This window comes from Lepisma saccharinum, chromosome 22, assembly GCF_977018435.1.
Source record: "Lepisma saccharinum chromosome 22, izLepSacc3.1, whole genome shotgun sequence".
Taxonomy (NCBI): Eukaryota; Metazoa; Arthropoda; class Insecta; order Zygentoma; family Lepismatidae; genus Lepisma; species Lepisma saccharinum.
Genome location: NC_139250.1, coordinates 1,483,273 through 1,508,234, shown reverse-complemented (window position 1 = coordinate 1,508,234; position 24,962 = coordinate 1,483,273). Strand labels below are relative to the sequence as shown.

The following is a 24,962-nucleotide window of genomic DNA, read 5'->3' as shown; positions in this document are numbered from 1 at the left end:
CTCTACTTATGAATTATGAGGCAGAAAAGTTGTATAAAATTTGGAACATACCGAATCAATTATTGTTCTGTTATTGCAGTGTAGAAAACTTGGATAAAAAAGGCAAGGACAAAATCTTTTAACAATATTTTATTATTAAAAATTTGGGCACAGTACAAATGCTTTTTTTTACAGTTTGTATATATACAAATTTACATATAAATATTTGGGTTGAGACAATGTTTTCAATTTGAACTACCAGATTTTTCTAATGTGAAATTATGAATATTTTAATAGTTCAATCTCTTTGCAGCGTTGTTTGTTGCAAAAATAATAAAAATTATGCATTTTGCATAGTTTTCATGATATTTAGACTACAAGAAAGTGTTTCAAGGCTATTTTGCAGACCTAGTGATAAAATTCAAACAGTTATTTTGCAATGACATCAGTTCAACCCATAAATATCAACAAGTTTTATGTTTCGTACAAAATGCATAAATGGTTCTTAAAAATATACAGGTGACTTTTCATCTTTGGCGTAATGTAGAGAAATACAACTGAGTCCTGATGAGCGTTAGGTAGCCTTTGGCTTTGCAGACCTCGCGAACTGAACAACAACTGGCTTTCCTTTCAAGATGAATCCGTTGGTTTCCCTCAGAGCGCTCTGTGCGCGCTTGATGCTTGGAAGAGTGACGAAGGCTTGGTCTTTCATCCTACCCTCCTTCATGAGTCGAACATCGAACCTGGAACGAGAAGGAAAAAAATAAAACCTGAAGACTCTCAATTTTGTTGGGAACTCACTTTTTCCCCAATGTTCAGTGACTTGGAGTAACCTTTCTGGGAGATGAGGTTGGGTAAGGGGTTGTCCCATGCAACATTCTCGGCTCACTCGGTTGTCCAAACATACCGAGAAAGTGGGAAGAGTTCAACTACAATAGCTGCAGACATTACATAGGTAGACATGGTTACATCTTCCTTGCACTGTGAGCTTTGCCCATAATGCTCTTACACCAGTTACGGCACGATACTGTTACATACAAGGTTTGGGTGAAAGATAAGGTAACGTTGCATACATGCCATGAAGGCATATTGGGTGATGTGATCAGCATCAGCCTTAACCCCACCAGGTGGCCTCCCCTATGGCACAGTGGTTGTGTCGTCGCCTTGTAATCAAGGGGTCCCAGGTTTGATACCCGGAGGATGCACACAGTGGTTCGGATCCCACTTTAAACTGTAGGTCCAGTCCAGATTAGCCTTACTGTGCATAAAGTGGACTTAAAACACCAACTCAATCAATTTACCCCCCCCCCCCCCAGGTACCCATTGATAAGAGGCTGGTTGGGCGTCAGAGCCACGTAGAAACGGAAATATCTGAAAATTTCCTGTCCAGATCACTTGCCTTGGGATTCAAACCAGGGTCTTTTGCGTGGCAACCAGATGCTCTACCAACTGAACTACAACAGGTCAAAGCAGATTGTAAATTTATCTAGTTAAAACCTTCAGAAATTTTAATTATTCACACTATATATCATGGCACGAATGCCACCAAACACCATAATATAAAAATGGCAAACATTAGCTTGCAATCTGACAAGCTGTGGCCTTATTATCCATCACCACGTGATCATTGGGTTTGGTGGAGAAAGTAAACAGCATACATGAATTCTGCTCCTATGTAATATTTCTGCCAAATTGCTGTTTCACTAGCTACACCAGTCTTTGATATATATAGTGCAGAAGGCCTTAGAAAGAGCGTTTCGCGGGCTAACAGCAGATGTCGCTCGCACACTTTTGCTGATACTCTCGTGTCGTCTGCTCCTGAGCCGAACAAACAGGCCTAGGTAGCAAAAGGCAGAGGTCACTCACCCTTCCAGAAGGGTGCAGCGAGCTAGCTGTGGCAACCGGGCTCGCTCATTCGCGGACCTGATTGGTTCTCGCAGACACACCCCCATATTGTCGTCTGCTGCAAGCCCGCGAAACGATCTTTCTAAGGCCTCCTGCATTATAATTACCAGAACTAGATGGCTGCTGTTTTCTTCTGTTCCACAAACTGAAATGTGGTGTGCGCATGCAAAATGTTTGGGAAGATTCATCATAAAATGTCCCCCTGCAAAACAATGTCATAAATAGAAGGTAAAAAAACTCACATTTTCATTTGCTCCTCATCGTGACGATCGAGGTACCGATTGAATACATAACACAAATCCCTCTGCGTCACTTGCTTCGAGAGGTTCTTCAGGTACAGGCGGCATGAAGGTTCGCCTGGTTGGTAGTTTCTGAAAGCAGGCAGTATTTTCCGATCTGAAAAGATACAGTATATGTTACTAATTTGCTTTTGATTGTTAGTCGTAACTTCCGTTAATATTTCAACCTTACATATACAACTTTTATCTATTTGGTACAAACATGACACATGCCTGAATCTTGCAAAAGGCAGAAAAGTTATATAAAATAACTGAAACAGAAAGAAAAGAAAGGTGTTATTTTTTTGCAAAGTGAGTAAATGCAGAAAAATTTATTGCTGTGGTGATTTCAAAGTTTCCATCTGACCATCATGTAATTGTGATTCGGTGGAGTAAAAAAAAATGGCACTTTAGGAATATTTAATCTCGGATAGAAACACTATACCCCGCGACAGGCTAAGTTTGCAGCAGGTTTTATGTATTAAACCGCGCGAGAATGGCGCTCAGCATCTCCCGTGCGAGTCTTGCCTCGACCGCCGAGCTGTTCATATCACAGACATTGAGAAAATAGGCAGTATTGCAGCGGAACTATATTCTGCATGCACGTTTGGGTCCACATGGGTTAAAAGTTGCTGCAAACTTAACTTGTCGCAGGGTATAGAAATCTAAAGATGTTTACACGAGGGTTGTTACAGGTTCAGGAATTTTAAATAAATTCAATTCTGGTCCAGGAGAGGAAAAACAAAGCGTAAATGGGTTCTGGACCGTAAATAAACTTTTTATCAAATATTTTAATCCGGTCCAGAAATCTTTTTTTCGTATGAATTTATATACGGTCCGGGAACCTTTTTCGGTTTAAATATGGTCCAAGTTCCGTATCGACATGAAACAATATGCAACTTGGACCGAATTTAAATTGTCCGAGAAAAAAAAAATCCGGCCCTGTTACGGAACTCAAATCAGATCTTGGACCTTTAACAACCATGGTTTATACAGATGTATTCAAACTTGAGTATATGAATAAAAAATCAGAAATGTTAGGAAAGTGTGCCCTTGTAAGGAAGAGCTTGGTACCACCTTGTGCAACCATTTTAAACTAACCTTTCTCGGGTATCCTGTTCTCGTTCAGCTCTTCAATAGAAATGCAACCAGCATCTCCATCGTCTTTACTCTCGGCTTCTTCCTGGTTTTCCCCGTCCTGTGGCTTGTTGGATGGAAAGATCAAACCGAACCCTCCACTGCTATCCTCCGTAGTCACTGCCGCACTCTGAGCTTCAACATTCTCATCTGCCTTTTCTTCAGGCACGCTTAGCTTCAGCTCGATCTTCTTCTGCGGCTCGCGGACTACCTTTTCAAACACCTCCTCGGGAGTCTGTTTCTGCACTGCTTTTGTCGGTGCGCTCGCCATCGGTTTCACGAACTTCGGTCTCTTGACGACTTTCTTCTGCGGCAAGGGTCTCTTTGCTGGGATCACTTCCTGAATGTTGAGGCCCGAGTCTTCTTCACTTTCCATCTCGGACTCCTCGTCGTCCTCTGAACTTCGTCCCACGCTCTTGTCTTCTTTTGGTTGAGCAACGAACGCCTGCACACACTTATCTTCGCACTGCGGCCTGTCTTTAGGTTCGTTCTTGCCTTCGAACAAAAGCTCTGAACCCAACAAACTCGCATCGAATGGGCAGGGAAGATTCATCTTATTCATGAGATGAAGCACCTGAGTATAGAACTTAGGCACTCCAGCCATAACTTGTACAACATTGAGCAAAACCCTTTGCGTAGGAGGAGGGTATTGGTATTTCAGATGAGGGGGTGGTGGTTGGTTGAAATTCAAGTTGTAATTCCATGCATTCAGCTTTCGAAGAAACGTTTCATAATTCTTTTGAAATTTATCATCTTCATCTTCGGTAACATTTTGCCTGAAACATGGATAAATGACAATCGATAAAATTATTATTATTAATATTTTTTTCAACATTTGGCTTAAATTATTAATCTTCAGTAACTGTGGTAAGATCTGACGTGTAATTGATATAAAAATTACTAACTTTAATAACAATTTATGTTTTTCTTATTTTGCATCACTACTGGCTTCTTACGATATCGGCAAAGAGACATCCAGGCCAGATTTTGAACTAGAACCATTGTGGTAGGTATATAATATTCACCAGAAGAACATGACGTGCATTGCATAGTGAACATACAGTATATCTTTTACATATTACAATGTCATGAAGAAAACATACTTTCTTATTGATCACAATATGGAAGGGATGTGAATTAGGTAAACCCATAGTTGTCGAAAATAGTATTGCATCAAGAATGATTCTGTTGCACAATACTACACTATTTCATTTTTTATCACTTTGCCGCGAGATCATGAATCGGCTGCTCAATGCACTCCGCCACTGAGGTGGCAACACAAAGTCTGTTTCCGAAAACATAAAATGGCAATTACTCTACTTACATTAAAATTTGGGTAAGAATTTACAACTATCCTAGTTCTTACACTCACGAAATGAAGTATCTGAGATTAACATGTGGGGGTGATGTGTTGAAATTGTTAATTGACGTGCAGAAGTTGTAAAATAAGATTTTCAATTACCGCGATCGTTCTCCGTATACAAACATGGAAACCATGTTTGTTCAACGTAGCATTCACTTGTTCAGTAATCTGCGTGGTTTGAGGAAGATGGCAACTTGGAAGGTAGGACATAAAGTTCTTTCTTTCGTAAGTTTTTTAAGTAACTTTTAGTTGGGTACATACGAGGCGCATCCAGAAAGTAAGTTTCCCTATTTTTTAAAAAAAAAACAACAACACAGTTTCAAAAAAACATTTATTGGCAACAGGTACAGCAAAGGTTCAGCTATTTTTCAACATAGCAACCACCAGAATGGAGACACTTGTCGTATCGTGGTATCAACTTTTGGATCCCACTGTCGTAGAACTCTGCCGCATGTGAATGGAACCAGCGTGTGACAGACGTCTTCAGCTCTTCGTCGTTGGCAAAATGCTCACCGGAGGACAGGAATTTCTTGAGGTGCAAGAAAACGTGAAAATCGCTGGGAGCCAGATCAGGACTGTAAGGTGGATGATCAAACAACTCCCGGCCAAATTCCGTCAAAACAGCTGCTGTGCGCCGAGCCGCATGTGGACGAGCATTGTCATGGAGGAGCACAACACATGCATTAAGCATACCACGCCTCTTGATTTTGTTGTTTTGAATGGCACGTCGCAATTTCCTTAGTGTTTCACAGTAATGGTCAACGTTCACCCTTTCACCTCTGGGGAGGAAGTCAATGAGCAAAATGCCCTTCCTGTCCCAAAACACGGTGCACATCACTTTCTGTACCGACAGCGTCTGTTTGAATTTCTTCTTGACCGGAGATCCACTATGCCGCCAATGCACTGACTGCTGCTTGGTTTCCGGGGTGAAGTGCGAAATCCACGTCTCATCGCCCGTGACGATCCTGTCGAGGAAATCATCGCCGTCATCATGGTACCGTTGCAGGAATGTCAGTGCTGCTCCTGAACGTTTCATTTTGTGTTCGGGTGTCAGGTTTTTCGGCACCCACCTGGCACACAATTTTTTGAACAGCAGGCGCTGCGTGACAATCTCATGCAACACGGATCGCGATATATGCGGAAAAAGGCTACTCAACTCCGTAATAGTGAAGCGACGGTTCTCTACGATGCGCTGCCGCACCAGCTCAACCAGATCATCAGTGATGAGGGACGGACGCCCACTGCACTCTTCATCATGGACACTTTGACGACTTTCCGAAAACTGCCGACACCAGCGACGCACCATCTGCTTACTCATAATGTTCGGCCCATAGACCTCACAGAGCTGACGACGAATGTCAATTGGCGCAATGCTTTGTGCATTCAGGAACTTTATCACCAACCGAACCTCGCATGAAGGAATACGAGCTTCCATTTCGGACCACTGCTGCCTCGCTACTGGCATGCTGTGGGAGAAGGAATATGAGCTTCCACTTCGGACCACTGCTGCCTCGCTACTGGCGCCGGGCGGGATCCGTCCGCCTGGCATATGATTGATACGTCTTAGCTCTGCTGCACATGCGCAATTTACACGGCTCATTATAATTACTTTCATGGGAAAAAAAATAGGGAAACTTACTTTCTGGATGCGCCTCATATTAATAATACAGGGCATTCGTTCATATTTCGCATAGTCAATAATTTAGGACACTTGATCACGTTTGTGTAGTTAAAATTTGTCGCTCAAGTGCTACTAAACTGACATTTTTTTACGGTACCCCACAAACCATTCACGGTAAGGTTATTTATTTTATTTATTTACTCACAGTTTCAGATACAGTCTTATTTGGCCATTTTAGACTGAAACAACATAAAGTAGAAATAAAAAATAACAAAAGATTAATTTAAAGATTAAAATTTTGTTGTAAAATGTAAAATATTGAAATAACCATTGTTTTCGTGGAGAAATCCAGGGTTTCTGTTCCAATCGTGGACAACTCAATTTCACTTATTTTGCAATTTCTACACGTGACCCCCAAATTCGTGATTAGGAGGCCTCAATTAGTGAGTATGCAAGATATTACAAAAATCGGGGAGGGGTCCGGTATTGTAAATTAGCTTTAATTTGTTGTAAGATTTTCAAGAATGTCTTCAGGAAATTAGGGCCACTCACATTTCTTCCACAACCTTTATAACACTATCACCCTTTCTACCCTGACAACCACCTCCTAGAGTGCACATTGATATGATAGTTCTGCCTTAGAAAGTAGCGTATTGACTGCCTACCCTTTCCCAGGTTTGATCCCTGCAGATTCCCCACGTGCGTACTCCACACAGAGAACATGGTCAAGCACTTCAAGCTGATGCAATCGCGACAAGGCAATCTGGGCTGCTGCAGTAGACTGGAACCTGTAAGAAAAAAAATAATAAATGGCAGCATGTGTACACACACCACAAAGAAACAGTTCATGAAATTTTGCTTCCTTCAAATGAAGATTTCACACTGAAGTGATATACAGTATGTCGACTGTCATCCCAGGGAGATGTAGCTTGAAAACAAACCTTAAGAAACATTTACTTTTACTGCTAGCATGACAATCATATACATTCACAGACTCTCTCAGGGCAATGGAAACTGCTATAGCACCCCTCTGTTTGTTGCCAATGTGCAGTGAACACTTTTTCCAGATGTGAGTACCCCCCATCATGTGTCGGTGGCATGGCCATTTGTATGGGGAGGGATAGATCTTTTCTTTAAATTTTTTGCAAATGATTCATGTTGCCACATTCATACTTATGATTTTTTTCTTTCTTCATTGGTTGTAATTATTTCATATGCTTGATGATTACAGGACAAAGAGGAAAGGGGTTATCACCCTCACAAACCCCCTCCCTCTTTGTGCACACTGTTACTTGTCCCTTGGGTGTTGAGTCGACCTTAGTCTCTATTCCTTTACTCTCTTGCCCATGGCCCATGAACCCAACCCATATTTTATAGGCTTCATCATAGTCCCCCGCCATCCTCAGTCATTCCATATAACTGCACAGAAAATATTCTTATTTCTTGTTTATCATTATGTTCAGCATGATGTCACATTGATATTCTCAATTTAAGTAATATCCCATTTCAGATACTATTAAGTACTGCCAGATATGAACAGTATGTAACATTCTTATTCGTACACACGGATTTTCAAAGAAAATGCTTTAATACCTGAAAGGAAATACACTCTTTTGAAATAGTTTCTTTACAATTCATTAGGAACATAAAATCTTACCCAAATTCTGTATAACCAATCACAATAATAAATTAAATGAAACTGAAAGAGAAACATGCCATTTTTGTATAACTTTTCTATTTGTACACTTAATAATATAAAAGAAAAGTATATTCATTTGGCTTTAATTACTGCTTGACACCTGTTCTTCATACAGGGTTCCCACGCAAACTCCAAATCCATTTTCCCTGAGATTTCCAGGATCCTCATATTTTGTCTAGAGTATTGAATGCACAGTAAATGACTACTATAATTTTATAATTTCATTCCCTCATAGCCATACCTTCCTCACCTTCTTTATTACAGTTGTTTTCTTATGCAAATAACAAAACTAGTTCAATAGTAAAATAAAATTACACTTCTTTGCATGTAATTAAGATCAAAGATGACCAGTTTTCTAGAACTTTAAACAACTCTGAAACAATTTCTAACATATCTGATATAGAACATTGAAATATTTTCACACTTTTCATACATGTTTATAAATGGATACAATATCAATTAATCTGTAATGCGTACAATAATAGTTAAGACAAACAAATTATTGGAATTTTTAAAACATATAAAAATGAAGTGACAATTATTAGTACCAATATAAAAAGGAATAATAAGTTATTGAGACTGAAATATAAAACAAGAAATGTATTTAATGTCAGATACAGCAAATTAAAAAACTTTACTTCTCAGAAGCTTCAAGTTTTTTTAATTGTTCTGCAATAGCCTTTGCTTCTTCTTGCATCTTTTGTTGTTTAGCTTGTAAAGCACAGATCTCACTTGCTTTACGTTTCATTTCTTTCCTTTCGTTTTCTTTGTGATCACATCTCTTTCTCATCTTCTGCAATGCTTCTTTGTATCTACTACATGCACCTGTAACACACTGGATCATATATTTGCTTACTTCTACATTTGACACTCCTCCTACCACTTTCACTGCATCATAAACTTGCCAAATAGCCACAACAGACTCTTCTTTCAAGTTTTCTATTAAAACCTGCTTCTTTACAGAAACCCACTTTCCACATATGCATTGTCATGTGATAAAATCAAAACCAACTTAACAGTGCTCCATAACTCAGAGAAGTCATCCTTGCCCTTCATGACACTTGTAAAAAAAAGAATCTAGTGCATCAGTTTTTATTGAAAAGTTACAAAACTTCTCTTTCAATTCCTTTTCACTACTGACAATGTGCAACAATGTCTTAAACTGGCGAATTACTTTATCAGCAGTTACAGCCTTCATTCTCTTTCTCATGAGAAGTTCCTGTATCAGGTCTTCCATGCGCTGAGCACATCGCTTTGGAAACGGAGTCATTTGCTTCGGAACTAAACAACTAGTGGCTCTCACCAACCTGAACTTAAGGGACTACGTTCCACAATCTACTCTGTTGTTGGTTGCAAAAAAATTCTGCAGCTAGTAAAAAACATAAGCTTCTCCTTTTCATTCACCTCGTTAGCTTCCAAAGCAGCTTTGGCACCAATTCCAATATCAATCTTTGTCAAAGGAATCAAGTTGTTAGAATTCCTGACATCAATTTGCATTAATTTAAAACTATTTTTTGCATTGTTCAAGATGTCACTTTTTATGAATCTCCCCATTACATCTCTAACAACACTTTCTAGGGAGTCATGAAGAAATGGGAACATAGGTTTGGGGGTTTGGAATATTGTCAAATATGTCATTCTGGCATATCTGTTGAGAAAACTATTTCACTACATGATATTAATGTAGATCTGCTGGGTCCTACAAGTAATTCCATTTTACACATGTGTGAGCTATTGAGGCATGTAAAAATTCACATTCATGACTATAACAATAGTTGAACATGATCAAAAACTTTAAATATGAACAGTACATAATTCATATATGGTACCAGTAAGTAAATATTTAAAATTCTGTTCTAAATGCAGCAAATGCACAATCAACAATATTGTACACAAAAGATGGCAGAAAATAAATATTTCCCTAAACAGGGCACTCCCATTTTTTTACTATTTTGTTAAAAAAGAAGGAAGAAAAACTTAAAAGTACTCCCTAATAAGGGAAATCAGATGAACACTGGTTAACTTTAGACATCAGGTTATCTTTATTATGCATTTTCCACATCTTGAAATATATTTTATGTCATGTAAAAGATCGAAATTGGTTAATTAAATTTTAAAACGCATCTAAAAACAAGAAACACACAAACAAATAGATACGAGTTCCTTGCTGAAAGAGAAATGCTACAACAGCCTGGATTATCCACAGACCGGAGCATATTATAATCCCTCTGTTTTGCTTCATTGGGAACCATTAATCAATTACAAGATTTTCCCTGAGATTTGTATTTTTTTCAAATTCCCTGAGATTTCCAGGTGTGTGGGAACCCTGTTCATATAATTAACCACTTTCCGACATGTTTCAGAGCTTATTTTATTCCACTCGGCTTGCACAACAGTTTTCAACTCTTGTTTGGACTTGACGCCTGCTTTATGGACTCGCCTCTTCAAAAATGCCCATAAATGCTCAATGGGATTTAAGTCTGGACTTTGAGCTGGTGTTTGTAGTAGTTTGGGCACATTCCATATTAGCCAATTCATGTTTACTCATGCCTTATGCTTACTGTCATTGTCTTGCTGGAATCTGTAGATAGGCGGCATGTCCATTTTTTGGGCACTCTGCTTTACATTGTTCTTTAATATGTCCAAATAGACATATGCATCCATGATACCATCAATAAACTGGTACCAACACCTTTGGATGACATACAGCCCCAAATCATTAATGACCCACCACCGTGTTTAACTGTTGGAACTGTGTTAATGTGATCATTGTTTTTATTTGATTTTCTCCAGACCCTACTTATCCCATCTGACCCGTATATATTAATCTTGGACTCATCTGACCATATGACACTATCCCAAAATTCCTGGTCCTTGTGGATGTGCTCTTTCGCGAATGAAAGTCTATTCCTGCGATTCACCTTATTTACACACGGCCTCTTTCGTGGTATTCTGCCATGTTATACATGCTTCCACAAGGCACGTCGGACAGTTTGATCGGACATCATCTTGTCCAATTTTTGGACTGGACTGGACTGTTTGTCCAATTTTTCTTAACGAATAAGCTCTAAGGCCCAAATTTATAACATCCTTCAGATCGGAACTAAGTTCCTTCACCTTGCCCATTTCGAACACGCTGATAGATAGACGATAGGCCTACAACAATACCTACGCCAGCATTCCACTTGACGGGGAGCGCACCTGCATGTTCAAACTTGTTACGAAGTTGCAAACTGCACGAAATCGCCCGAATAGCGGTGGTGCTGTATGCGAGGAAGATTGAAACTCTTGCCTGTATGAATAACAATGTTGCATGAAACATCGTGTTTTTCTCTTTTCACACAAATTATATGCTCTGTTTATACTGTTTGAACATACAGTTCAAACAGTTGTTGGTGAAACCTTCATTAACATTAATTTCCAGGTACATATGAAAATGATTATATTTACTATTAGATATGACATATTTTCCTCGGAAATTCTATGTGTACGAATAACAATGTTACATACTGTATTCACAAGTAGTCAAAACTATGAGAAAGGGAAAAATACATATTACCAGCATGGTACATACTTAGCAAATGCAACACTTGTTTTTGTGTTGTTCAACTTTGACTTGGGGCCAATACATCTCACTTCACATGCTCCAAAATGTTTCAGCAGATCTTCCTTTTCTTCATCTGACAGTTCTGCAGGTAAATGGCGAACCAGGAGCGTACTTGTCATAATCATCTGAAATCATAAATATCTTTAAATTACATTATAAATCACTACCATTACTGAACAAATATTACTTGACAATAATCTGAAAACAGGACAATCATAGCAATGCTTAAAATGACTGTTAAAATACACTCCCTACTTGTACTTTAAAAGCACCAATAACACCGATTGCAACATGAGGCAATACATCCAGTGAGATCACCATAAAAATGAAACAAGTTCAATACTGCCTCACTATTGCACCAGGATCAATATGCTAATTTCAGGGCCTCGATGGTGCAGTTGTAGTGTTGTTGCCTTGTAATCAAGGGGTCCCATGTCCGATACCCGGCGGAGGCACACAGTGGTTCAGATTACACTTTAAACTGTAGGACCAGTCCCGATTAGCCTTACTGTGCATAGAACGGACTTAAAACATCAAATCAATCAATCACTGTGCTAATTTCCTTGTGTAACATCTCTCTCTTTCACGAGTGTGTACAGCTGTATTATACGAGTTTGATGCTTTAGAGATGATAAAATGTTTCGGTATAACTATAAGCTGGGAATCCTCTGTAACTCGTTTATTCTGTAATTGTTTACATGCATACTTACTTATTCTGCATTGGGAAAGATTGTTTAACAAGGGATGTCGTTTTTTTTTAACAAAATTAGTATCTATTGTCGACATATCGAGTAATTATTGTTCGTTCTTTTCTCGCTTCCTGAACATGCAAAATGGCGGGCTAATCTTGACTAGCATTGTGTTTCAAATGGCAAAGCAGTGTTTCAACCTTCTTAACAGAAAAACTCCCACATAACCCCAAAAACCATTCTGGATCTTATAACCATCCACGAATAGCCCCACGCACCATCACAGTAAGGTTAGGTTGCTTTTAAGTTGGGCAATATAGTGAAAAAAAACTGTGTTTGGAAACACTTACCGGGGACTACGTCAAGTTCAAGTACAGGTACATGGATGGAAAGGTACTTGTTTACTATCCTTCGGACACATTTATTTATTTTTACAGAAGAAACTACCTACCGTACTAAGTTCCTGTAGCATTGTCGAACATCGGGAAGATGTTTTGTGTGATGTGGGAATGTTTCATAGCTGAAATTCATGTTGTTCGTTGAAAATTAATTCTCCGATGGAGATTAGCATTTGGCGCATACACCTTTGTACACCATCACGCGTCGTGACTGTATCATGACGCGTCGTGATTGTGTTTTGTTCATGTTCATTGGGTATTCAGTGTTTCGAACTGTCTGTGTTTGCAACGAGAGTTAGAAGGATGACGTGTCCTGGATGCGTGGTGAAGTTTGTACCAGGTGTGGAGGATCCAGTGGATTTTCTAATTAAACACGGGGTCGTGAAGAAAGGAAACCATTGGCGCTAGAGCCACGAACCATTGGCACGTGGATAGGTTAGTTCTGTTAGGTTACGAAACATGGTTAAAATTTTGGTGTCGTGTTAGTATCAGGATCTAGAAATTGGAAGACGTACTGGTAATGTGAAAAATTGCAACTAATTTCATCAAAACAACGTTGATACACCTTCAGGAATGTTCCGCGAAGCAGATACGTAAGTACAAATGTCAAAAATTGACGAAACGAAAAAAATTAGATGTGTCCGAAGGATAGCAAATTTTCCCACTATGGCAACACTAATTACACTATATACTATAGCAACACTAATTACACACTTTTAGTTGGAAATAAAAATGTACAAGGGAGGTAATAGGCTATATTGCAACATCAATATCTTCCTTGGGTAAATATGCGATATCGCCCGGATGGATTTCTTCAAATTTACAGGAGAAAGTACTTACTGAAATGAGTTTCTTTAGCATTCTGGACGTTCTTGGAGGTATTTTCTTTCACGGAAACTTCTAGTTTAATGCTGCACGACAAGAATTAATCACTTTTTACGTAAGAAATTGGCATTGCCTGCCACATTATGCCGTTTTTTCCATTGTGTGCGTGCAGAAGGCGAGAGCGTTGAAAGTCACGCGATCTCTGCAGCATTTCCAAACGTGCCTTCTTTTTACGAAAATTTCTATTTTTAACTGTTCGCCGCGCTTTCTTTTTTCGATGAATTTAGGGGTGAAATGAGTGCTAATGGAAACTAACCTAACCTTGTGTGGATGGTTTTTGGGGCTACCCATGGATGGATTTTGGGGCTCACGTCAATGGTTTGTGGGGCTACCCGTGGATAGTTTTTGGGGCTAACGTGCATGGTTTGTGGAGGTAAAAACATGAAACAAAAATCGAAATAGTACGTAATTTTCCGTCATGAAGGTTTGAAACACTGCTTGCGCACTGAAAATCGACAAAACACAAGCTGGCGCGCCATTACGAGTGCACGCCATATGGTCTATTACAGAAGCGGAACAAGTAAGACAAATAATCAATCGTAATATGAAAAGTTGACAGTATTTTATGGAAAAAGGCATAACTTCACCTTAAAGAATGTTCCGCAAGGCAAAATAGGTAAGTACCAGTGGTAAAATTAAGGAAATAAATGAGTGAAAGGTGTCCGGGCGTTATCGTATGTTTACTCTTCCCTTGCACTAAAATAACAGCAAAAGCTTGACTTGGAGTAATATTTTATATATATATATTTGATATATTTACTTCCACAAAAGGAACAACAATAAAAAATTGTTTTCTCTCGCTTTCATATAGTATCTACTGTACGGACAGTTCAAAAACATTCTCCTTCCATTTAAAGGGAAATAAGTATTCGGTATCTACTTTTCAGATACTGAACATAAATCTAAAAAAATCTAGAAAACACGCAGTTTCTTAATATCATCTAGGAGTGGACAATTTACCTCTTATCATCACAAACTCTTATTCCAGTTTCTAACGTTTTGAAGCTATTAGCATACGAGTTTGGTGTGGAACACTTCCAGCTTCTAATACATCGCGAAAAATCTGTTTGAATCAGCGTTGCCAGGTCAGAGTTTTAAAAATCGGGAGATCGTGCCCTGAAAAATCAGGAGATCTGCTTAAAAAATCAGAAGAACTAATAATAGCGGATTATCAACGTTCTGGGGGGGGGGTAGAGTGGGAAAAGCTTTCCACTATCATTATTGAACATTAATTATTAATTTTAGATGTCAAAAAATAAATTTATTACTGTTATGTTAATACAAATTTTATTGTGAATTTGCACTTCAAGGGGGCACGATAACCCCACCCTCTTAATTCACATAAGGTAAAGGTACAGTTTCCCCAACCAGTGGCGACGATCGGGCGGCCAAAACTGAGGGGGTGCAAGGAGTGCCCCCCCTAATGGCCGGCACTGCCCCTACACATTGCTAAAAGCAGTGACATTACTGGAAAAAATCCGACCTCGATTTTCTGTTCATCTCACAAATATTCTAAAATAAATGGTTGTGACTGTGCGTTGATTTATGTACAGTGGGATCCATGAGTATTATCGTGCAAATTGTCCATGACTATTTTCATTAAAATTTCTCTTACATCCTATATGTTTTTAAGCGATGGATTTTTAATGTATGATGTTGCAGAAGTTGTCAACAGCTTGTTTTGAGTTTTCTTTTAATTCTTGAAGCTCTTATTAGGTCAAATAAAGTGCGTGAACATAGTGATGGACAATTTGCAGGGTAATACTCATGGATCCCACTGTACTTGGGGACTGGGGTTTAAAAGTTTATGAAAACATTTCGTGATTTTTGTGTTAACTAAGACTAGAGTTTCAGCCACTACGCATTCGGGGATATATATTTTTAAATACTCTACCTGATAACACCTTAGATTGCTTTTATTTAAAACTAGCCAAAGTTACAGCATAGAATAGTTACAGGGTGTAAGAAAGTCCACACCTTTTTTTTAACAACACGTTCAAAGCATACTCGCATTAATGGTAATGAAGAAGGGCTATCATGCCTAAACCCCCGAAATATCCTTGAATTAAAACTTTTCTTGCATTCACGGAAGGTAACCAACCAGTATTAGACAGATTGATTGATTTGGTTTATTTTACTTCGCATCTGCCATATTTGTCTGCCATCAATTTCATCATATCATCACTCATCCTCGTCTTCGCGATTAGCCAAAAGTGGCAGAAATGCGAAGTAAAATAAACCAAATCAATCAATCGACAGTTTACTAAGAGCTTTTTTAACCATAACCTTTGGCTGCATTCGTAATGTGGACTCCCTTTTTTATCAGAGTTAAAAACCTGTATCTAGCATTTGCAATAAACATTACCATAAAACTGAATACTTGTTCGTATGTGTGGGTGGCAACATTGGTATAACCAGTTTCCAGTTGCTTCCCCTTTGACAAAAACCTCACCCAGATGGGAAAAGTTAGGACACCCTCCTTGGAGTTCCCAATGCACAATGGAATATGCTCAAGAAGCCGTGCTTCTTTCCCAGTGTCATCAAGCCTGATATGACCCTCCTCTCCCACCTCTCTCTCTATCTCTCTCTCTCTCTCTCTCTCTCTCTGCGGAATATTCATGAGTCTTTGCATTCCATCAGCTGAATATGTAAATTTTAAATCAACTTTCGATTTTTTTTAAATAATTGTTCATTATAAATATTTTAGGAAGCAAAAAATCAGGAGATTTCCACATTTTCCTGAAACTTGTCAGGAGATCAGTAGATCGTGCTGAAAAACAGGAAATCTCCTGCGAAATCAGTAGACCTGGCAACACTGGTTTGAATAGAGAAAGAATATGCAATTAGATGTAGAGTATATAAATGTGCCAAGCGTCAAGCAGAGCTTGTAGCACGAGGTTAAAGAACCGATCGCCAGATGGCGACAATGTTAATGCTCGAGTGTATCGACGTATGCTGTCCACTGTCGATAATATTTGGAACTACGACCATTTTAGCGGTTGAACGAGAGCAGCGTTGCCAACCCCTCAGCTACGAAATGTTCTGCTCGAACTGTGAAATTATGCTAGAACGCCACCCAATTGTGCTAGGGCATTATGATGTTAGATTGTATCCCACCCTAAGATCTATTTATTTTAAGTCGCTTCTTTTGCCTTAGGTTCCTGGGAGTAAGTACGACAATGAGGGTGACTATAATTCACAAATGTCTTTCATATAGGTACTGCATTTTTTGCGTTATATGGAAGGACCTATTAACCCATTTCCACCGCCACACACTTTTGTACTAGTTTTTTACAACTTTCAAATGCTCTTGCAATGCATTTCTATGTATACTAACAACATTTCCGAATAAAAAAAGGAAAGGTAAAAAGGTACTCACCAAACGAACAAATAAAAACCGCCTCTTTACCACTCCTTTCTATATTTCTGAGCATACGACTCCCATTTCTGGATTAAATCCCCACGGTCTTTTTCTTTTCACAGTTACTTCCAAATATATTTTACAAAGAAAAAAATTAAAAAGCAGAGAAAAACACTCACACATACACTCAAACACACACACCCTCAAAAATACTCTGTAAGACGCACGCACGAGGAATTAAAATGATACACACGAACAACGCTTTTTTCGCCGACCGAACCGAACCTAACACAAGCTGAAGACAAAGATGGCCAAAATTTACCAACAAAGGAGGGTGGCACATGAGCTTTATTTGTCAATCCAACTTTCTATTAAACATTCCTCGCGAAAATACAGGCACCACAAATGGCTGACCCCTTGTGTCGGTGCTGAGAAGGGACAAACTCTTCGATTTTATGGCAGGAACATGCGGAAGAGATGAAAGGCGTTGGTGGGGGATGGGATTCCTGTGCCGTTTCCTTTGTTGGGAACATGTCCACTCCTGAAATAGAGATGTGCAGTTACTTTTATTTTTACTTCTTCAGAGCACTTTCCTCTGAGTTCAGTATCCACCGACGGTTGCAGAATATGCTAGATTTGGCTGTTATCCCAGAAACAGGGTGCTAGGTGCCACAGACGGTTAAATAATGCTAGATTTAGCACTATTATGCTAGGGTTGGCATCGCTGAACGAGAGTTACATGTAGTTCCAAATACTGCCGCTAGACGGTTGTTCACGAATCTCCCTCCCTTCTTAAATATTCTGTGAACCTGCGAGCCATCAACCACCTTGAAAAGTTATGATTAGTAATCTGTGGCAAGGAGCCCGGGAAATTTCTGGATATTGGATAAACGTAAAAGGTTTTGATTTATATTGAAGTCAATCTTGTATTTTAATTGAATGTGAGGTAAACTTTCCGTATCCGGAAATTGGATTTCTTAAAATTTACAGGAGAAATTACTTACCGAATGCAGTTTCTTTAGACTTGTGGAAGTTCCGTGAAGTATTTTCTCGCATCGTTCATTGAATTTTGCCGGTAAATCATGTATTTTTCGATATAACGGAAAGTTTACCGAATGGGTAACATACAAATCGGTGGCTGATGTCACATGCACACAACCCTGGTTTTTGTGCATATAATCTCCCACGAGCGGTTTTGACATTCATCATTCGCTTAAGGCTAATTATCATCTAGCTCGTCTGACCATACTACCCAAAACAAAATGTATTTGTGGGGCAAAACATCAAGAAACTGTTAATGTTTACTATCCTTCGGACACCTATAACTTCTGAGTTTCGACAATTTTTCACATTCGTACTTACCTATCTGCTTCGCGGAACATTTCGTGAATTTTTTTTTGGGCTATCCATCCCGGAATCGGTGCAAAATTTAAACCAAAAAATTATTTTCGTTTGAAATTGTTGACTCAAATTTCCCACCGATTCCGGGCTCCGCTCCTGGGGTAATTGACCTACCACCCCCAACCGCTGACGCGGCACCGCATCCGCTCGGGCTCCCCGGCTTTTTCTATAGACTCCCTGTTAAAGGCACGTTAGAAATTGGCTGGAGTCACCTGCCCCCAAATGAGACCCAAACTTTTAAATTTGAAGAAATCTGTTTCCAGGATACGGAAAACTTACCTGAATTTCACACAAAACACCTTCTCGACGTTAGACAATACTACAGGAACTTATTACAGTAAGTAGTTTCTTCTGTAGAAATGAAGAAATCTGTCCGAAGGATAGTAAACTAGTACCCTTTTTACACGAAAATAACTTCCATTTTTCATATTACGAATAATTCTTTTGGGTCCTTTCTTCCTTTGCGGAACATACAATATGGCACGCACAGCTGTGGATCATCGCACGTCGTACTTGTGTTTTGTCGATTTGGAATGGGTATGTAGTGTTTCATCCTTCTTAACCGAAAAATATCTACTTTCGTGTTCATTATGTCATCACAAACCATTGACGGATAGCCCCAAAAACCATTCACGATAGCCCCATGAATCATTTCCGGCAAGTTTAGGTAACGAACTTTCAAAATACTACAGAAACTCATTTCCGTAAGTAGTTTGTTCTGTAAAAATGAAGAAATGTGTCTCCGATATAACAGACATTTACCATTTCCGATCCATCAATACATATAATATGGATCCTCTATGGTTTGATTGATTGATTTAGTTTATTTTACTTCGCGTTTTGTGTCTCTTGGCTAATTTGCGAAGATGGGGATGATTGATGAAATTGATGAATGGACATTCACAAACAACCACGCTTCGGTGTGGGGCGGCCATTTGTGGTGTTAGTGTTAACAATTGCCTATTTATTTCTATAAATAGGAGGAAGAGGTTGATGTCGCTCAGGATGTTATCTGTGACGGATACATTCTTACAGTACATATGTCCAAAATCGCAATGGCACGATAGGAACACGAGGAAGAAGGAAGGAAGGAATTGAATGTGAAAGTGCTAGTTGTAGAAATCTGTTTTTTTTCCACAGTAGTTTTGTGAAATATCAACCTTGTTGACAAATGCCAAATTAAATGTGAGGAATGACAAACTATATCCATTTGCGGTAACTCAGATTTATAGTCTATAGAATAATCGGTAAAACTTTGATAGCGTCCCAACACCTCACTCGTTTATTTAGTCATTTTTAACATTCGTACTTACCTATTCTGCATTGCGAAAGATTCTTCAAGGTGCTATTTTGCTTTTTTCACGAAAAAAGTTCAATTTTTGACAAAGAGCAATTATTAAATTATTGACGTTATCCCCAAAAAAACATTGACGTTAGCCCCAAAAACCATCCACGGGTAGCCCCAAAAAACATTGACAATAGCCCCACGAACCATCACGGGGAAGAGGTTAGGTTAGGGCTGTTAGGTTAGCACTCCTTTCATTCAATTTAGCATATATGGACAACATCGTTTTTTTCTCTATGAAAGAAAATACCAACAAGAACTTCTAAATGCTACAGAAGCTCATTTCGGTAAGTAGTTTCTTGAGTAAATATGAAGAAATCCGTTGGGATGCTATCAAAGGAGTTTTCAAATAATCAAACCAAGAAGGAAAATTCGAAATGACCTCTACGACAATTGGGTGGATACTTTACAATAGACGGGAAGAAAATATGGTTCACCGAAAGAGAAATTTGAGGCCAGTGAAATATATGTTTACACCGTTCTTCCTTGATACACTAATCGCAATGATGAGGATAAAAGATGAAGGAACATGCACTCATGCTCAGGCTGGAACTCGAACGAATAATCTTCGATGAAGTAAATTATGTCCGAGCGTATTGTGAATTTTTTTTTCTCTCTAGAACATGCTGTCAATTAAGTTTTGGTAGGCAAAGGACTCTGTTGGCTGTAGGAGTGGGCTAGGTTAAAATATGTACAGTATTTATGGTAGAGGGGAGACCAAACCTGGGGCTTGCTATATTGATATATTTAACCATCGTTGCATATAAGAGAACAGTGCTTGCATAAGGATACATTTAGAAGCTATTTGGGACACAAAAACTACTTTGATCATGAACAAACATTTTACATTATAGTATAGAATGTTACTTTCATTTATATCTCTCCAGGTTGATCATGACAATGAATTTATTTTCCTTGCTGGGTTTAAAATGCACAAAATATCACTGTATTCCAAGGCAAAATTGAAAATTGATTCACCAGTTTGAGTAGACTGAGCATAAGATTGCAACTGCTGACACTAAACACTTTAATAACTGCATTTAAAGACTTTGTCTAGTTCAGTTCCCCTTTAATTGAAAATAGTACACAATAAAAGCTTAAAGGCTTCCCCGATGGTGCAGTGGTAGTGTCATTGCCTTGTAATCAAGGTGTCCCGGGTTCGATACCTGGTGGAGCACATAGTGGTTCGGATTTTACTATACACTAGAGTTACAAAAAAGCCGGCTTTTTTGAATGAACCTTTTTTTTTCGATAAGCCAGCTTTTTTGGGGAAAAAACGGAAATTTTGGCTTTTTTACCAATTACAGCTAATCTATTTCACTGGAAGTTACTGTTATGAGTTTACAGGTTTGTAGTGGCATATTTTACAATTAGCTAAAAAAGAATGACATCATGTAAAAGCCAAGAGACAGATATTGCATACTGGTTAAGATACAATTTTAACCCTAGAAAAGCAGGGAGTTTGCCTTGCAGGCCCACCACCTCTATTTTCTTTCCTAGGATGTTCCCAATATTTCGTTATTACTTTTGTTCATAAAAATATAAATGTAATGTAATTAGGAGGCAATCTGCAATTGTTGGGCATATACAGTAGCGTACGCAGGATTTCATCAAGGGGGGTGTTATTTCGAAAACTTTCCACAAATTCACATTACCATTGTTTTATTATACTTTAATTAATAATAATAATAAAGTAATACTTCTCATAATTAATTAATTAATTAGTTTAATTACTAATAATAATTACTACTAATGCAGCTGCTATTATGAAACAAATAGAACAAAATTACATTTCTTTTGTTTCTTTGTTACAAAATAATTGTCTAGTCAACGGTTATTTGTATGTGATAAGTCAGACATTTTAAGTGTGAAGAAAATCCATAAAAAAAGCAAATATATTAAATTTATTGAAATAATCGAAATATGAAACTCATTCAAGGGGCCACGCTGGTTTAGTCTGACAACTTCGTGGGATATTCCGGGTTCGATTCCCAGAATTGGTTGGAATTTATCCAGCCTTATCTCCGCACCCAGCCTCATAGCAATGGGTACCTGAGAGCAACCCTGGCGGATGAAGGCTGCCGGAGAATGGTGCTGATCACATCATCTGCAAAATAGTTCGAGATCGAGAATCTTTGGGGCCCACCACACCACTACGTGTGCCTTCATGGCACGGTGCTATATGCACGGGGGAATTTACATTACCTTTACCTATGGAACTCGCCCAGGATGATGATGAAGCGCGAGAATACATGTTGCTAAATTCCACTGAGTCTATATTTTCGTTGAAAAGTAAGTTTATAGACATTCCAACACATTTATCACTTCTAGGTGATTCACAAAGCACTTCTTCAACATTATTTAATGATGTGGATGTAGACTCAGCATCAGTTGAGAGTTCACAAGGGAATGTGAAATCAGTACCTGGAAGAACTTTTGCAATAAGGTCGGCACACTGCGACGAAGCAAGGAATTTTCACAATTCTCACGAGAGTCACTGCGCGACTTTTTGCAAAAAAAATTGCAAAATTGAACTTTGCTGCCGCTTAGATTGTGTTTGGAATGTTGTGTTTTTCTTCATTCTGCATGGGAATAATAATTCAAATTATTATTATTATTACTGTCGCAGATCTTTGACTGATAAATTAGCCATTTTTAATTTTTTTTCTGCAGCATTTTCCATAATATTTCAAAAGCTCAAGGGGGGGGTTTAAACCCGGTAACCCCCCCCTTGTGTACGCCACTGGGCATATAAGGCGCCATTTTGAATGTGTCTCATCCGAGACACTCATGCCAGTGACAGCATATAATTGGTTGGTAATGATTGTAATTATTATATTTAATAAACAAATACACTTCTGCAAACTAGGAATCATTAATAAAAATTATTATGGATTTTGTGAGTTTTAGTGAATGATAAAATATAGCCTATGTGAGACATATAATAATTGGTTATTATTTTTTATTAATATAGTAATTTTTGTAATTATTATATAAGGTTAGGGTCTGTGAGTCACCCTCCCGGTATGTAAGTTTCTTGTACGGCAGGGGTAAGCTGGGGTTAAAACTGAACATGTAGTCCTGATGAGCACATCTGACCACGAAATGGACTTAAAACAAGCTTTTACATGTTTGTGTCTCAATTCAAAAGTTGATGTCATAATATATGAAACAAATGTTAATATCAAAATATTCGATGTTTCGGGACAATTAAAAATCTTTACTGTTCACAACACATATGCAGAAGTATACATATTACGTGAATGTGTGTATATATCCTGTTTAACGGAGCTTTCAGATGGAAGAGACACGTGGCTCTTGGAAACCAACCCTTAGAAGTAAATGCAATCTTTCGAACCGAAGCAACATAAGCTACAAGTGTCTCTTTGTCACTTGTACAGTTTTCTCAGGGAACTTTCAGACCGAAGCAACAAGTGACACGTTTCACTGAAGCAGACCTTCAGTAATCCGTTTAACCCTTTGAACCAAAGTGCAACAACGAGCTGAACATGTCACTTGCATGTTGCTCAGACTGTACTGTTTTCTCAATGGTGTGCATCGTGCCGCTTCAGTCTGTTGATCTTGCATGCACGGTGAATGCTTTGCTTTATACTGAAGGAGACTGTGTCGCTTGTCATCTGTGGCTTCAGTCTGAAAGCTCCTTCAGTGGCACACATCGTGTCGCCTCGGTCTTGTTTGTGCATGTGGTGAATGCTTGTTTATAGACTGAAGGGGCTCATATCGCTTGTCACTTCCATGTTACACCTCCACTGCAATGTGTTGCTTCGGTCTGAATGTTCTCTATACTTAACTAGATTGTTAGTTACTTCATCAGAGATTAAGATTTAATTTAGCCTGTAAATTACAGAAAACAAATAGCAAGTATTGTCGGAAAAAATCTGGCGTTTTGATAGAAGGTTCCTTTCATAATCATGAATGGTCCTCAGGAGTTACATAAAGCAATGCTGTTGCCTTGTAATAAGAATGGGTCTGAGGTTCAATCCTCAGTGGAGGCAGAATGCTTCAGATCTCATTTCAAACTGTAGGTGCAGTCCAGATTTCTTAAATAGATTTTGTTTTTGGCCATTTGTTTTATTATTTGCTTCAGTTTTAGTGCCAGTGCTTTTCAACCGCCGGTCTGCAAAGGTCCGTTGCAACCAGGGGTTGACGACTAATTTAAATCTAATTTTATATTTGACAGCAAGTCTATACATAATTGAACTATGATTATACCATATTTGATATATTAATATTAATAAAGGGTGCATATTAATTTCCATATAAACTTTAAAGATCAGAGATGTATTTATAAGTGAAATTGTTGGGATCAGGACATTGACTTGTAAGAAATAAATGTACTGGCTGTGGTTTCACAAAGGTTGAGAACCGCTGCAACAAACAGCCAAAATACATCACTAGTTGTTCCGTGCACAGGATTAGCGGCCATTTAACCAAATTAAACATGATGTACTGGAAAGCCAGAATACAAATACATAGATTTTACTGAACACAAAATTTAATGTAAAGAGATTTGATACTAGAATTTCAAAAGATATAGCAGTACTTTCTTTTTTGCTTCATGTACATATTCGTATAACAAATTCAAACATTGAGAATCATATCATACTATTAGGTTCCATTAAAAACACATACAAAACTACTCTAGTTATGCAAATATGTTTATACTACATAGATATATTTAATAAGTCTACCGAAATATGAAGATAACACTCGAAAAGAACCGCCCATTCAAAAAAGCCAACTTTCTTGAAAACACTGTTTATGTCTAACTACAAATTTTATATTGTAAATTGTATTTTATATTTAGAAATGGCTGTCTACTTTACTGTAAGGAGATAAACGAAAACCATGGAACAGGAAAAATACTGTCAACTCCTGCATTTTCTTTGATTTCAGACACTTTTGTGAAAAAAAGCCCAAAAAGGCACAGAAAAAAAACTTTTTTTTTTTTTTACCACTTCCAACTCTACTTTAAACTGAAGGTCCAGTCCCGATTAGCCATTCTGTGCATAATGTGGAATTAAAACACCAAATCAATCAATAAATGCTTAAAAATTTATATAATATTTCAAAAATTGTCCTGCATTGAAGTACTTTCCATTTCTTCCGTAAATGCCAATAACTTTGAGACACACTTTGTGTGAAAATGTAGTACATCGTACTGCTTCATGTACATGTATACACCATTATTTAATGCCCAAAAACAAAAATCCCACACAATTATGTTCTGAGTTTGTTATTTTCAATTGATAAGAATTGCATACACTGTGTAT

At 38.3% G+C, this 24,962-nt stretch overlaps 2 protein-coding genes across 6 annotated transcripts in view; one reads left to right on the top strand and one right to left on the bottom strand.

Moving 5' to 3' along the window:
* Positions 1-128: 128 nt before the first annotated feature.
* LOC146004725 (RNA-binding region-containing protein 3-like) lies at positions 129-16,976 on the bottom strand. Of its 5 annotated transcripts, none has more exons than XM_083143684.1 (6): positions 16,941-16,976; positions 11,557-11,714; positions 6,949-7,071; positions 3,264-4,075; positions 2,127-2,280; positions 129-722 (listed from the first exon to the last, which is right to left on the bottom strand). In XM_083143684.1, the coding sequence occupies exons 2-6, from the start codon at positions 11,712-11,714 to the stop codon at positions 554-556; spliced, it is 1,416 nt and encodes a 471-aa protein (XP_082999810.1). In that variant the 5' UTR covers positions 16,941-16,976; the 3' UTR covers positions 129-553. The 5 variants fall into 5 exon arrangements, with proteins under 5 accessions (XP_082999810.1, XP_082999808.1, XP_082999807.1 ...); XM_083143682.1 differs by lacking the exon at positions 16,941-16,976 and adding an exon at positions 14,522-14,560; XM_083143681.1 differs by lacking the exon at positions 16,941-16,976 and adding an exon at positions 14,458-14,500 and having other exon boundaries at positions 11,557-11,715.
* A 1,532-nt stretch (positions 16,977-18,508) lies between these two features.
* LOC146004724 (DNA repair and recombination protein RAD54B-like) overlaps positions 18,509-24,962 on the top strand; it is a 70,357-nt gene continuing 63,903 nt past the window's right edge. Inside the window, exon 1 of the mRNA XM_083143680.1 lies at positions 18,509-18,660. The gene's annotated coding sequence lies outside the window, so the exon portion shown is untranslated. The remainder of the gene's footprint in view (positions 18,661-24,962) is intronic.